Here is a 14,301-nt window from a genome sequence, read left to right on the forward strand (position 1 = left end):
TCTGCCTCCTGCTGAGGTGTCTCTTAGAGACAATGGTTCTATGCCCTGCCTGCCTTCACTGTTTTGGCCACGGCACTGACTGGAGCCCTGTGCCAGGAAAATGACAGCACCGCTGAGCCGTGCAATTAGGGTCGGGCCCAAATGCTGATGTATTAATTAAGCAGAGAATGAAGTTCCAAGAGGAAGGGAGGAAGTGCCTAGCTTGGAATGGCTCTGATGGAGCTGACTCAGTCTCTCACAGACAAGGTTAGCAACAATGCATCCAAACCACGAGGACAAAACCAGTACTTTTCAAGAACTGTAATCTTAACTGGAGGCTGATTTTGGTCAGTTGACAGATATTCATGAAACCTTCACTCTTCCCCAAGCAGCCTAAAAATACGCTTAAATAAAATTATGAACATGACTGTGATACATCTAATTTTCTAACTGAAAAGCAGAGGAGTAAGGTCAGCAATCCTTTTCAAGTAAGATCATGCAGTTACATTGTTGGAGCTGGAAAAACCACCTGAAACTACTTTTGTCCTATTCCCCATAAGCACTCCTGTTCAGGTTAAGGTTCTGAATACACCCTTACACACGAGCAAGTTGTGTGATTTCGACTCAATTAGATAAGGATGACCCAATTCACTCAGTCAATGCCGTTTTCCAAAGGACTTGAGGAAACTAAGTAGCCACAGCATAAGAGGAAAGGACTGAGTATGAATCACTAATTAGAAAACAGAATAAAAGAGAGAAGCCAGGCAAGAGCTCACCTATGGAGTTTCACAAGTTGAAAGGACTTGTCTCATTCAGCTTTCTTTAAGTGATCTGGAAGAGGAAGGTATTGAGACAAAGTCTGCTGACAACGGACAGATACCCAATGGAAGGAAGGACCATGAAGAAAACGGCTCAAGGACCTCATGGAACTGAGCGACTGGAGAGTCACAAAGCAGGATTTGAGCCACACAACACAGAGTTGAGGGGAACTTCAAGATGCTTTTGCCAGTAACTGGATGAGCAAATTTATTACCAGTTCTGTCCCTCCTGCACCTGCTGCAGACGACAAACAAGAACAAGAACCACTCACCCGGGCAAGGAGAGCTCCGTGCGGGGCTGGGCGGAGCAGCCCCCCGGGCTCCCGCCCCCTGCCCGGGACGGGCGGCGCGGGGGTGGATCCTGCCGGGAACTGACAGGACGAGCAGTGAGCGCTGAGAGGGGCGCGGGCAGCTGGTAAATCAACAACCCAGGTCCCCGTCAAAAGAGATTAAAGTTCAGTTCGGCCATCAAACGACCCTCGGAAAAAAACAATGAATCTGTTTGTGGAAACTTTTCTGTTCCTGGGCACGCTTGTCTACTCCTACCTGGAGGCTTTCGTGAAGCTGTTTGTCCCCGTGAGGAGGAAGTCTGTCAGCGGAGAGCTTGTGCTCATCACGGGTGCTGGCCATGGCGTCGGCAGAGCGACCGCCCTCGAGTTCGCCAAGCGCCAGAGCAGGCTGGTCCTCTGGGACATCAGCAAGGTAATGGCACAGCTCGTGCCCTCACTCCTTCACCTCCGAGCCCGATGGGGTTCAGGAACGTAAGAGGGGCATCACCAGCTTGCATCCACAGCAGCTCCTTCCCCCTGCGCTGCCGTCGGCTCACGGCCGGCTCTGACTGGCCCGCTGAGCGCCAGGAGAGGGTTTGGCCCCGCTGGCAGCAGAGGATGGAGGGCTCTGGGTCCCGCAGTTCCTCGGCGCTGCTCAGCGAGGGGGCAGGCACCGCCTGGCAGAGCCCCTGCGAGAGGGAAGTGCGTGCTCCGAGAGCTGCGGCTGGAACCGCTGCCTGGGCTGGCAGGCAGAGCACGCCGAGACCAGCAGCCTGCGTCCACAGAGGAGCAGGTTTGCCTCCGCTGAGTGTCTCTGGCCTCAGGCATTTCGCATACATTGCTGGAAGGTGTGTTTTCTCTTTCTTCATATCAACAGCATTGCTGTGCTGAGCTGTGTGTGAGCCCTGCTGCCCTCTGGGGCAGCTACAAGTGTAGATGGCTCCTTGCTGAATGTTCATACCGGCCCAAAGTGTTTCAGATAATTTGAATGGAACGCAAAAAGACCTTGGCAAGTGGAGGACGGACAGGTACAAACATGCATCTTGGCAGTCAGTAGGGATCAAGTCCAAGTGTGTGTAGGTGCAAGCAGCTGTACAGGGAGGATGAGAGGCTGGAGAGCGGAGAGTGGGAAAGGTTTCTGACACAGTGGGTCAGGAGAGGAGTTCATCCTGTCGTCCTGAAGCTGCAAAAACAAAATGCAGCCCACCACAAACAAACAAAGAAAACCCCACAAAATCCAAGACAAGCCGAGGATAAGGGGTTGTATATACAGGGAAGGTACTGTAGAACATTTTCAGTGTCTGTTCATGCTGCCCATTATGGCTAAGACCAGACATTGGAGGGGTGGCAGGAGGCACAGCACTGCTCTCCCGGTGTGTACAGGGCTGCAGCGAAGTAGAGCATTGTCCATGTTCTCTGGATGGAATTTGGGGATTAAGGAATAAACTAAGTCACGAGCAGCACCTGGCTTTGGTGCTGGGAAATGTACTGTAAGGGTGGGTGTAAGGAGGAACTGAAATACAATACCGGAGGAGGTGGTGGATCCTGGAGGATCCAACTACCTAGTCCAAGGCCTTCTTCCTGGGGCTCTCAGCCTTAAGCAGCAGCCAGAACTGAGGGCAGCTGCCCAGTTGCCCACTGCAGGGACCTGCACAGCTTCTCTCAAGTGCTGAGCTGTCCCAGGCTATTTGTGACCTGGGGCCTTTCACTGCACAGGCCATCACTGGCATGGCTTTCTGGCACCTGGGGACAAGGCTACACCCAAGTCAGTTCTGCCCTGGCTTAGTGGGTTGATGGATGAGCTTCTCTTCTGTGTGTGTCAAGTGCCATTCCATAAGAAATGTCCTTCTGCTTTGTGCACTGGTGTGGTAGGTTTGACCTTGGCTGGATGCCAGGTGCCCACCAATCCACTCCCCCTTTTCAGCTGCACCGGGCAGAGAAAATAGCATGGAAAATGACTTGCAGGCTGAGATAAGGCAGTTTACTAAAGCGGAGACGAAATTTTGTGCATGCGCAAGCAAAGAGAAATAGAAGTATTTTGTTCTCTACTTCCCATCTGCAAGCGATGTCCACCCACATCCTGGGAAGCAGGGCTTCAGCACACGTAGCAGTTGCTCCATAAGGCAAACGTCATAAAAAACGGATACTCTCCCCTTCCTCTTTTCTTAGCTGTTATATCTGAGCTGACATCACGTGGTATGGAATATTCCTTTGGTCAGTTTGGGTCAGCTGTCCTCGTTGTGTTCCGTCCCAGGATCTCGCCCACCCCCCGCCTACTGATGGGAGAGGAATGTTGGACAGACAGTGCTGATGCTGTGCCAGCTCTGCTCAGCACTAGCCAAACCACTGGTGTGTTATCAACACCCTTCTGGCTACCAAGGCAAAGCACAGCACTGTGAGGCTGCTATAGGGAAATGAACTCCATCTCAGCCAGACCCAATACAACTGTGGAGGGCACCTCTCTTCTCACACCCAGTCTGTGAATACAGAAACACATAAAGCCTCTCACACATAAAACTTCTCATGTCTTGGGTGCCAGACAGGCTGTGTTTGAGGAGCTCTGTTTACATTCACGGTGTCTGCCTGCTGTGCTGTGATAGGCACTGTGTGCCCACTTTCTGCAGCCTAGTTAAGTGTGCCTTACCAAGGCAAACTCGCTCTTGTTGCCACACTCCTAAGGCTAGGAGAATTGTGATTGTTCAGCCTGGAAAAGAGACAGCTTTGGAGTGTCCTAATTGTGGCCTTCCAGTACCTAAAGGGAGCCTAGAAAAAGGTGGGATGGAGCAAGATGATTTACAAGAGCATGTGGTGCCACGACAAGGGGGAATGGCTTCAAACTGAAAGAGAATAGGTGTAGATAAGATATTAGCAGGAAATTCTTTACTGTGAGGGTGGTGAGGCATGGGAGCAGGTTGCCCAGAGAAGTTGTGGATGCTCCATTCCTAGAAGTGTTTGAGACCAGGTTGGATGGAGCTCTGAGCAACCTCGTCTAGTGAAAGGTGTCTCTGCCCATGGCAGGGGGGTTGGAATGAGGTGATCTTTAAGGTCCCTTCTAACCTAAGTCATTCTGTGATTCTATTCTTTCCTTTTTGGTAGTGAGTATACACAAGTCTGAAATTTAAGGCTGGAATAGCTGTCTTCCCAAGGATCCCACCTACAGCTCTGTCCCTGGGTGGCTGTGAACTGCTCAGGGGCCTGGCAGTAGTGACATAATTAAGAGACATCTTCAGCAGGGCACAGTTGTGCATGAGTGTCTTTCTTTTCTGCCCCTTCCAGCACGGCGTTGAGGAGACGGCAGCAGAATGCAAGGGTCTGGGGGCCACTGTTGAAACCTTCGTGGTGGACTGCAGCAAACGGGAGGAGATCTACAGCGCTGCAGAGAAGGTAGGGCAGCAGGGGCACAGCAGAGGCTCACCCAAACATGCTCCATTTCCAGAAAAGCTGGGACAGCTGGAGAAGAGGCATTGCACACAAATCATGCAAGGCCTTGGAACCTCCCCACTCCTCGCTGCTCTCTGTACACGGAGTGGTGAGGAATTTCCAAGATCACACCCTTTAGTGAGGCTCCAGGGTATCATTCCTCACTGCCAAGTTTGCTCTGGAGAGTTCCAGCCTCTGAAGAAACACAGGCAGCACTGAGGACATATGAAACATTTTAATGTAAAGGTTATGGTCCAGCTGGCTCAAAACTGTCTGTACCTCCGTAGTCCCAGCTGTGACTACACAGTCCAAACTGTGTGTGCACGCAGTGTGTGGAAGACAATAAATTTTGGCAGTAATTATTTAAGGGAGAAGAATCAGATCTAAACCAGATCTCAGGGTAATTACCTCACAGTTTCTGCCACATCTGGAAAGGTACCGTGATCTTCCTCTCCCTAAAGGAGACAAAGTTAAGAAATAAATTAATTATTGCTCATCTTCTGCAGCCTTACATTTTTTTATTTGGGATTTTTTTATATAATGAATGAGAGACACACTTCTGGGGCTTTGTTTTGTCTCCGAAAGGTGAAAAAGGAAATTGGGGATGTGACCATCCTGGTGAACAATGCTGGTGTGATCACAGCTGCCGACCTGCTCTCAACTCAGGACCACCAGATAGAAAGAATGTTTGAAGTCAACATCCTGGCTCACATGTGGGTAAGGGCCACTACCATCTCCATACCTACATTTTTGGGGAGCATTGTTGAGGAGACCTATTTAAAGTAACCCTTATTACCAGTGAATTACCAAAGTGTCTTTTGGATGTGTACAGCACAGGGGCACCCTTGGGAAACTTGAAGAGCCTCTTGCTGATCTGAGCAGGCTGGTGACAGCCTCATGTGCAGCATCTGTCAGAGCTGTCCTGGGGCTTACAGAGTGGGGGGGTTTCAGCTGTTAAGCAATATTTGTTTGCAGCTGAACAGAAGCTGCAGGTTGACAGGTGTTTTATTGTACGTGCTGGGGGTGAGACACTCTCAGCATTGCCGGTGACACCTGAAACCTCACAAGCAGCAGAGGAAAGATGTGAAAATGAGATCCTGTTTATAGCTGACTTCCTGAAACATTTGCAGAGCAGGTTGCCAGATGCACCAGCTGATCAGAGAACAGGTATCCCTGGGGCTCTCAGATTGTAAGGTGCTGTGCAGCACAAAGCATTGGTCTCTTAATGACTGATATTCAGGGTCAGTGCTGAATATGCCTAAGAAAACATTGTTCTTCTCTTCCTTCCTGCCCCCTGCATTTTTGCCTCTTGACTTACTTTGAAGACGACAAGAGCTTTTCTGCCAGCCATGATGAACAACAACTATGGGCACATTGTCACGGTGGCTTCGGCAGCAGGTCATTTTGTGACTTCTTTCATGGTGGCTTATTGGTAAGTGATTTTTAAATTGGCTCTCTTAATTTTTTTTTTATTTTTAATCACATCTTCTACATCATAAAGTACCAAGTAAGTGAAATGATCCTCCCACTGAATACGATATGGACAAATGACTGTGCTAAGGAGGAAGAAAGCACAACAGCCAGCACCTGAGGATGGCTGGCAGTTCCCAACGTGTAATTATTAGCTCTGACTGAATCAGGAGCAATGCTTGTATGAAAGAATAATTGTTTGACACGTCAGCTAATGAGAGATTCTTCTATTTTTTCTCCCTTACCGATCCAGACTTTTGCTTAGCAAAACAGGTATCTTCCTCCCTTCTCCTTAGAAACTAGTGATTCTGTGAGTGGTTGTAGTGTTGTCAAGAAAGCCCCTAATGAGTAGCTTTTGGTCTTTTTATCTTTGTGGCAGTGATTGTAGTGTATAGAAATACTTCTACCATCATGACGTAGAACTGCTTTTCTACTTGAAACATGCCAAGAAAATCATGGTGCACAGAAAACCTGTTATATTGCATATTGTCATTCTATGTCACATCTAGCCCTCTATAACAGCAGCTCCAGGTGCAGCAGTCTTCTCTTTTCTATTTTCTTTGGACTTGACTTAAACTAGAGGCACACACCTTTTTCTGTGGCGGGTTGTTCCTCAGTTTTGCTTGCATAATGCTCCTCTATTTCAAAGGTCACACACAACTGTTACAAGATGCTCCCATGTGGTATAAGAAACAGTAGAGGGTTAATCTTCTTTTCTACACTGCCTATCCTTTTTAATTTTAGAGATTCATTCCTTCTACGAATCTTCTCACATGGATAAATCAGAATATCTGTCTATCAATGCACATTAGTTATTGTTTTCTAAGATTTCTTTGGTCTGTTTGAATCCAAGGTGACTTTTTTTGAGACATCTGCTGTGCATTCCACAATTACTCCCCAAGCTGCAATATCTAATCCAGCCCTACATCCTGGCACAGGGGAAGTTAGAATTAGTCCCTGCCCTGTCTCTCAGCTGGATTACATTATTTGGGGGGGGGGGGTTTGCCTCCCAGCCTGTACTGTATGATTGTTTAGGCCATTTACAGTTGTAGAGAGTTAGAAATACTATTTATGCCTTCTAATTTGTGCTTTTTTCCCCTCCTGCAGCTCGAGCAAATTTGCTGCAGTTGGATTCCATAAAGCTCTGACAGAGGAGCTGTCTACCCTGGGAAAGGATGGAATAAAAACCACGTGCCTTTGTCCGGTTTTTATAAACACTGGATTTGTCAAAAACCCCAGTACAAGGTAACTCAATGCTCTGCATTCCTGTCCTTCCTTCTTTGCACCAGGGCACTGCATAATATCCCCAGCTTCAGGCCTTCTATTCCAACTGACTGTATAATAACAGTGTGTATAATTGTCTAAAGAAGTGTCCTTTAACCCACATAATGGTTGCATTTGCATTACTTGAGTTTGTGCATATGTGAAGCATCCTTGTGAACCTTGTACCACCCCTTTCTACCACCACAGCTCTTACATGTGTGCTTTCCTTTGCAGGCTTGGAAAGATTTTGGAGATTGAAGAGGTTGTAGAGGCTCTGATGGAAGGAATAGTGACCAACCAGAAAATGGTTTTTGTTCCATCAAATCAGAGTGTTGCTTTACTGCTTGAAAGGTAAGTATTAAAAAAAAAATGTATCAACAAGTATCAACTATAACTTGCTGAGTGCACCACCCTCAAACTTGTAAAATCTGATTCAGTTATTTTAGAACGCATCACAAGGTAACTAATAATGCAGTGGTTCTTTCTAGTGACAACAGCAGATGTCATACACAGTTATTTTTTTGAGCCCTCTCGTAGGTCCTTCTAATCCACTTGCTGCAGATAACTGTTCTCAGTGGAGAGCTCAACTGCTCTACAGGCCAGTAAGAAAGGGGAGGGAGAACAAGAGAACAGTTTTTCTTCACAGATTGCTATTTCCCTCCTGGAAATACCACATTCTCTGAAACAGCACTCCCAGTGCAGTTCCAAAAAGAGCTGAGGACCTGCTGCTTATCAGTGTTTCTTTCTTCATATCAACACCAAAGATTGAGGCCACGGAGGCTGGAAAATTGCTTTAAAATGGCTCCATTCTTAGCTCTGCTATGTAAAGCAAGATTTTTCCTCTCACACATCTTTAATATCCAGTGTAGCCGCTCTGCTGAGGAGGTGTTTTCATCAGAGCTCAGGTTCCAAACCTAGAATTAACATCAGAACAACTAAATTTAGTTTTCAGTTATTTTCTACAGTATCTCATGAAACTATTAGTAATTTATTGTTTGCAAAAGCCAGCAAACTTGGGCCTAACCCTAAATTTCTTTTTATGAGGAAGTGTAAAGATGTTTAGGTTTGTTTTTTTTTCCTTTCAAGAATTTCCAGATTAACCAGGTAACAGTTTGAAAGCAAAGAGAAAGAAAATGCACATGTCTATGTTCAATATGAAAAGTTCCTGGATTCTGCAGCAATATTGCAACCTAAATCATGTCCAGTGCATACCTGTCCCAGAATTGTCATAAAAGGAGATGAGTAGGATTGGAGGTAAAACTAGTTGGAGATTGATGAGGGCTACATATGCTTTGGAAATAATGCCCAGTTTAAGACTTAGTCCGTGTCTGTGCATTCTGCTCCCAGACCACTCTTCCCTCACCTGCAGTACCCCTTTTTCCTATCATTTAAGTTTTTCTTATCCCACATTTAATTTCATGTTATTACCTCTTTCAGAGTGCTTCCAGAACGTGCCCTGAATGTTCTGAAGAAGATGACTGATGTCAAGTTTGATGCAATCATTGGGCAGAGAAGCACTCAGTGAAAGCCAAGAATTGATTCTCATTTTGCAGTGGCACGAGTGAAAACAGAACATGTGCTGAGGGTAGTTCAGCTGGTTTGATACAGAACAAAGACAGGTGCTTCCAGGTCACCATTTCCAAGCACACAGAAGGGTTTATCCCACACCTGCAGCAGGAACACACCTGCATAATGTGGAGTGTTAGCTAAGCAGAGATGCAGCTCTAAAAGTCTAAAGGACTGCTTTGAGTGTACATCACATTGCCTCTGTCTCGTAGTGTTGAGGCAGACAGGAATTCCCACAAAGCCTGTATTTGGGACAGCACAGCTGCCTATTTGAGTGCCAAGATTGCTTGAGAATATGTTAATCTGGACACATCCCTGAGCAAAGCTGTCTTGCAAGAAGGAATTTATACAGCAGGTGGGTGGCCTGTTTCATGTCAATTTATCTTTTATATGTACAATGAATTTCACATACTTTTGTACCAAGTACCTGAAACAATATAGGTGTGTATGTTATATAATACTTAATTACATTGATTATCAATTATGAATGAGCACCATCAATATGCCTTTATATGAATAAATACAGTTCTTTAACACAAAGAACACAAAGTGTCTCTCGGCAGTGAAAATCATAAGCACATCCTAGAGGTGCATTTAAGGTGTGGTATCAAGTAATACACCTTTTCCTGTACCATTTCTCACACTGCTCACCTGTAATTCCCAGACACCTTTAAAACACTTCCCCATGACAACAGTGCAGTATTTCTCTACAAATTGCTGGGTGCTCTCCTGCATTTCATGCATGCAGGAGAATGTGATTTGTTATGTGAGAACACAGACCAAGTTGGACGGTTTTCCTCTTTACATTACAAGGCAATGAATCCAACTAATGAAAATTCTGCAGTCTGTCTGTGTCAGTATTCATGAGTCAGACTCGTGTTATTAAAGAAAAGAGTAAGGTTATGCTGAGCCAGGAAAGCCTTCGTTTGCATGCAGCAGGTGAGTTTAAGTTGAACTCCAGTCATGAGAACTCCCGAATACGTCTTCATTTCAACTAATTAACATGTCACAGCACAAAGTTAAACCCCTACAGGCACTGGATAACACATGCGCCTCCATATACCTCTTTTCCGTCCGTGTCTTCCAACGTGTGCACCCGGCTGAGGGTTTATGTTTTCCACTCCTATGAAACGCTGCCTTGCTACTGGAGAAAATGCTGCAGCAACAACATCCCTGTGTAATCTTGGACTTTAATTCCCAGCTGTGCTGTGCCCCTTCCACGTGCAGGGGAGCAGTGGAGTAGGGACTCTTGGCAGGAGAAGGTACGCCAGGTGCTGAGGGCAAGGTGGGCATCACACCAACGTGACACCACCCCACTGCTGCTGGGTAAAGACAGCAGAGCAGATGCTGCAACAGTGGAAGGGTCAGCCAGAGCCTGCCAACCACCAGGCCAGGCTGCAGGGATGAGGCAGGTCCCGTGGTCACACCAGGAAGTCACATCAGGATCAGTGAGGTACAGGGCCAGGCATGGCACGCCACCAGCACAGCCCACACAGGGGCTGGGGCCAAGGCCAGGGCTTAAAGGTGGGTGCCAGGGAAGAGAGTACATGGGAAAAGGCTCCAGATGAGCCTTCGCTCAGCTCCTCATGACAAGCCAGTGGCCTGATCTGATGGGACCCACCTTGACCAGGAGGTTAATCCCTCCAAGGCCTTCAGCCTGTGGTGCAAGAGAGCAGCACCTGATGAAACACAGGTCAAAGACCCCTTTGGAGCAGAGATTATCTGTGCACCTACTTGTGCAACTCCCAGCCACTGCAGGGACTTGCTGGCTCACAGCCATCTGAGGGAGGCCTGAATGTGCTGCCACCTTTGGCCCAGTTGGAATCCTTCCTGCTCACCTGAGCATTTCTCATTGTCCTGTAAACAGGTTCTTCAGAAAAGGGAGACCACTCAGCATCCAGCTCCTCCTGCTCTTAGTTGGCAAGATGTAAAAGTTTGTGCTGCCTGCCATCAGCACAAACAGTGGCTAAATGTGCTAAATGAAAGAAAAATAGTTCCCATTTTTTTCATGGAACATTCCTGTAACAATACAGGGTGTGTCAAAGCACAAGTTCCCAGGTTTGGATTTTTTGCTTCATAGTGGAGAATTCCCAAGACAGAAAAAGAAAGGAAGGGTAGCAAATTTCAGAGAATTAAAAACCTCAAAAGGTTAAAAGTAAATTAAAGAATGTTAGACGTGGTTTGTATTTAAAACCAAGACCCTCCAAATCCCAAATCTGAGAACAGCGATTTAATGTCCTTTTTCTACTCTGAAAGAAGTTTTTCGTTTTGTCCTGCTTTTATTTGAGCTCTTGCTGAGAGGGCTGGCCTGTCACAACAGAGAGCCACTTGGTCTTCTGTATGTTGCTTGAGTTTCCAAGGCTTCTGCTTTGCATAAAGAAAAAGACAAACAGCAAGGAGTTAAGTCTTTATCTCCTGACCACCAGTGACAGAACTGATTCATCAAGCCTCCCAGGCTCCTCAGTTTTCTTTCACAACAAAAAACTGAAGCTTATCCCAAACTCTAGTTTGTTACTGGTGCCCAGCAGGAGCCTATGTGAGCAAGCTTCACCTGCAGCTAAACACCAGATTTGAAGAGTGGTACCTCACACCCTGGCTTAAGGAGTTATTAGGAGTTATGAGTCAGGTTAGTGACTCTGGCCTTATGCTGTGCCTCCTGCTGAGGTGTCTCTTGAAGTCAATGCTTCTATACCCTCCCTGCCTCCTCTGCCTTGGCCAGCACTGACTGGAGCGCTGTGCCAGGAAAATGACAGCACCACTGAGCCATGCAATTAGGGCCTGGCCCAAATGCTGATGTATCAATTAAGCAAAGAATGAAGTTCCAAGAGGAAAGGAAGAAGTGCCTAGCTTGGAATGGCTCTGCTGAAGCCGACCCAGTCTCCTGCAGACATGATGAGCAACAGTTCAGCTAAAAGCACCACGATGTTGGCTAGAGGCCTGTGGAGCTCCTTCCCCAGCTCTTCCAACTGTTCCAGTTTCAGAAAGCACAAGAGAGTAAGGAGCCCACAGGGATTTTATGTGCCAGGTGCACTATGTACTCCCTGAGCTGCTGCATCCAGCATGCAGATGCCAGTGCTGGGACTACCCTGCTGGCTGACAGAGCCTCTGTTACCCAGTGCTGGAGGCATGAAGGTGAACTACTGGTATCATAAACCCTATGGCTCTGTTTGGAAGCCATATGGCCAGGCACCATGCTCATGCACTGTTTTGCAGTCATCCATACTGCTGAAATGTTAGCCGGATTCCTGGCGCAGTTGTGGTCCATGAGCCTATCTGGCAGCAAACACTCCAGCATATTGTGGGGGCAGTGCATCCCCAGATACAGGGCTGCTGGGCAGGCAGCGTGGGTGAAACCATATGCTTTGCAAGAGAAGTGGAAGTTTATGGACACAGAAGCCTTTTGAGGACACCATCCAAATCAACAGTGAATAAAACAAAGGAGCAGCTGTGATAGTTTCCCTTTGTCCACTACAAATGTTCACTAACTGGTCTGAGACTCGAGAGACTCATTATTAGGGGAAGAACAACATTTAACAACAATATTTAATGATCATAATTACTGTGTTCACTGTGATAGATAAAATTTTCAAGAGCCACACTTAAGTGGCTTCAGCTCATCTCGGCCACATCTAGTCTTACAGAATTTCCAGTGGCATGGATTAAAGCTCCCCACAGCACTGCCACCTGACCTCTCTCTTCAGCAAAGTCTGAGAGTACTTCTTCGAAGACTGGCTCTGCTGCATTTTTCTAAAGTCCTTGAATCCTGCTCAGAATGTTAAGAGAATCATCTCAACCTGTGCTTCTTGCCACAAACCTAAGCCACTTACAAGTGAAAATCATGGCTGTACATCTTACTGCCACTGTCTGCTCGCACTGAGGCCCCAGCCTCATGATGGGGGCAATACTCACGGTGTTATAATGCTTGCAGGTAATGCCAGTATGCATAAAATACAGGCAATTTTAGGCAGCATTTCAGAACACCGATTTCCAAATGCAGAGAACCTCCTGAATCCAGCAGTTTAATGAAACTGAACTTTTGTATGGTTTTGTGGGGTTTTTTTCTACTGCTCCACTGTAATTAAGCATCTGAGATCACTGGTGGTTCACAGTGTTGCAAAACTGTCTGCAAAATTCCAATCTGACTCAAATTGTCAGTACCCTCAACTTTCCAGATTATTTCATTCTGCATCCAGTATCTGACCGTGCAGGTTTCTCTTTTCCAAGTAGGTCTTTTGCTTTGTTTGAACTCACCACTAAGTTTTACTGCAAAACCACTATCAGACTATGAATAAGCTTACATTTATCCAAGAAGCCAGGTGTTAGTAGGAGTAAACTTGCTCTCCTGCAAACTACTTCCCCTCTGTGTACTCAGCCTTTTCACAGCTGGCAGCTGATCACTTTCAAAGACATCACAATCAAAATGTTTTTCAAGAAACATCAGCACGCTAATTAAGAGCGGCTGTTAGTTACAGCTAACACAGCCATGTTACTCTTGAGATTCGAGTGAACATCTCTGACGAGGACTCTGCAGATACTCTCTAAAGGAGACTCCTTTTATATATGTCAGTTGTAATGGTTGTGACATTAGGAATGAGTGAGTGACAGCCATTTAAAGGCAACATTTTATGAACATAGTTTATACTCACTGTTCACATGTTCACTCTCCGGATAAAGAATTCCTGACTCACAAGGATTACTTTGTTCCTAATCCAAAATACGTATGGTTAATCAGTTACCAACCTAGGGGCAGGAGCCACGGTAGCACTTAGTGCTCTCTCTCCTCAGGAGAAAGGAATAGAAAAAAGGGAAGAAATGTGCCAAACAGAGGTGTGTTCTCCTTTAGCAGGATGACCTAAGTCCACGCATACCACAGGCCTATAGATAAGAAAGCAGTAGCACAGATTTTTTCAGGTAGTTATTTTTCAAGCCATGGATTGTTTCAGTTTTGCCCTGTCACACACAACGCTGTTTTTACATCTGCAGCCTCAGAAGTCATGAAACTTGGGACGCTGTGTACACAGTTACATTAAGCACATTAAGTGCTTAAAAACATAATATGGATCACAGGCAGACAAATCCTAAAGCATGATCCTCAAAAATCTAAAGCCAATTTTAGATAGCGCCTGTGCCGTGCAGTGCTGAGCTACCAAAGGCACTGAGAAAGAGATGTTTTGCATATAGGGATAGCCCCACGATTATCTGCTACCTTGGAGCCTGGCAGTGGTACAGCTGTGTTAGTGCTGTTCTGCAGTAGTAACATGTTTGGGAAAGGGGTTGTTCCTCATTCCTCAGCTAACCCTGGATCTCTGGATGATGCCAAGTGACATGGTGCAAACCTCTACTCAGTGCATGACACCTCCTTGGCAAGACAAAACTACCTGGCATTCAGTCTCTATTCAAAGCCTCCTCAAGATGGGTGTTTATGCTCCTGTGTGTCTCACCTTGTAGGCATATCTGACACACACTGATTTAGCTGAGCTTAGCACACAAAGCCACGGTTACTCAACACCCAAAGA

At 46.4% G+C, this 14,301-nt stretch overlaps 1 protein-coding gene across 1 annotated transcript; it reads left to right on the forward strand.

The window, feature by feature from the left end:
• Positions 1-1,168: 1,168 nt before the first annotated feature.
• LOC135412879 (estradiol 17-beta-dehydrogenase 11-like) lies at positions 1,169-9,273 on the forward strand. The gene is made up of 7 exons (XM_064651822.1): positions 1,169-1,499; positions 4,343-4,450; positions 5,072-5,203; positions 5,812-5,918; positions 7,064-7,201; positions 7,454-7,570; positions 8,657-9,273. The coding sequence occupies exons 1-7, from the start codon at positions 1,290-1,292 to the stop codon at positions 8,742-8,744; spliced, it is 900 nt and encodes a 299-aa protein (XP_064507892.1). The 5' UTR covers positions 1,169-1,289; the 3' UTR covers positions 8,745-9,273.
• The last annotated feature ends 5,028 nt before the right edge of the window (positions 9,274-14,301 follow it).

The sequence above is a fragment of the Pseudopipra pipra genome, chromosome 4, assembly GCF_036250125.1.
Source record: "Pseudopipra pipra isolate bDixPip1 chromosome 4, bDixPip1.hap1, whole genome shotgun sequence".
NCBI classification, from domain to species: Eukaryota; Metazoa; Chordata; class Aves; order Passeriformes; family Pipridae; genus Pseudopipra; species Pseudopipra pipra.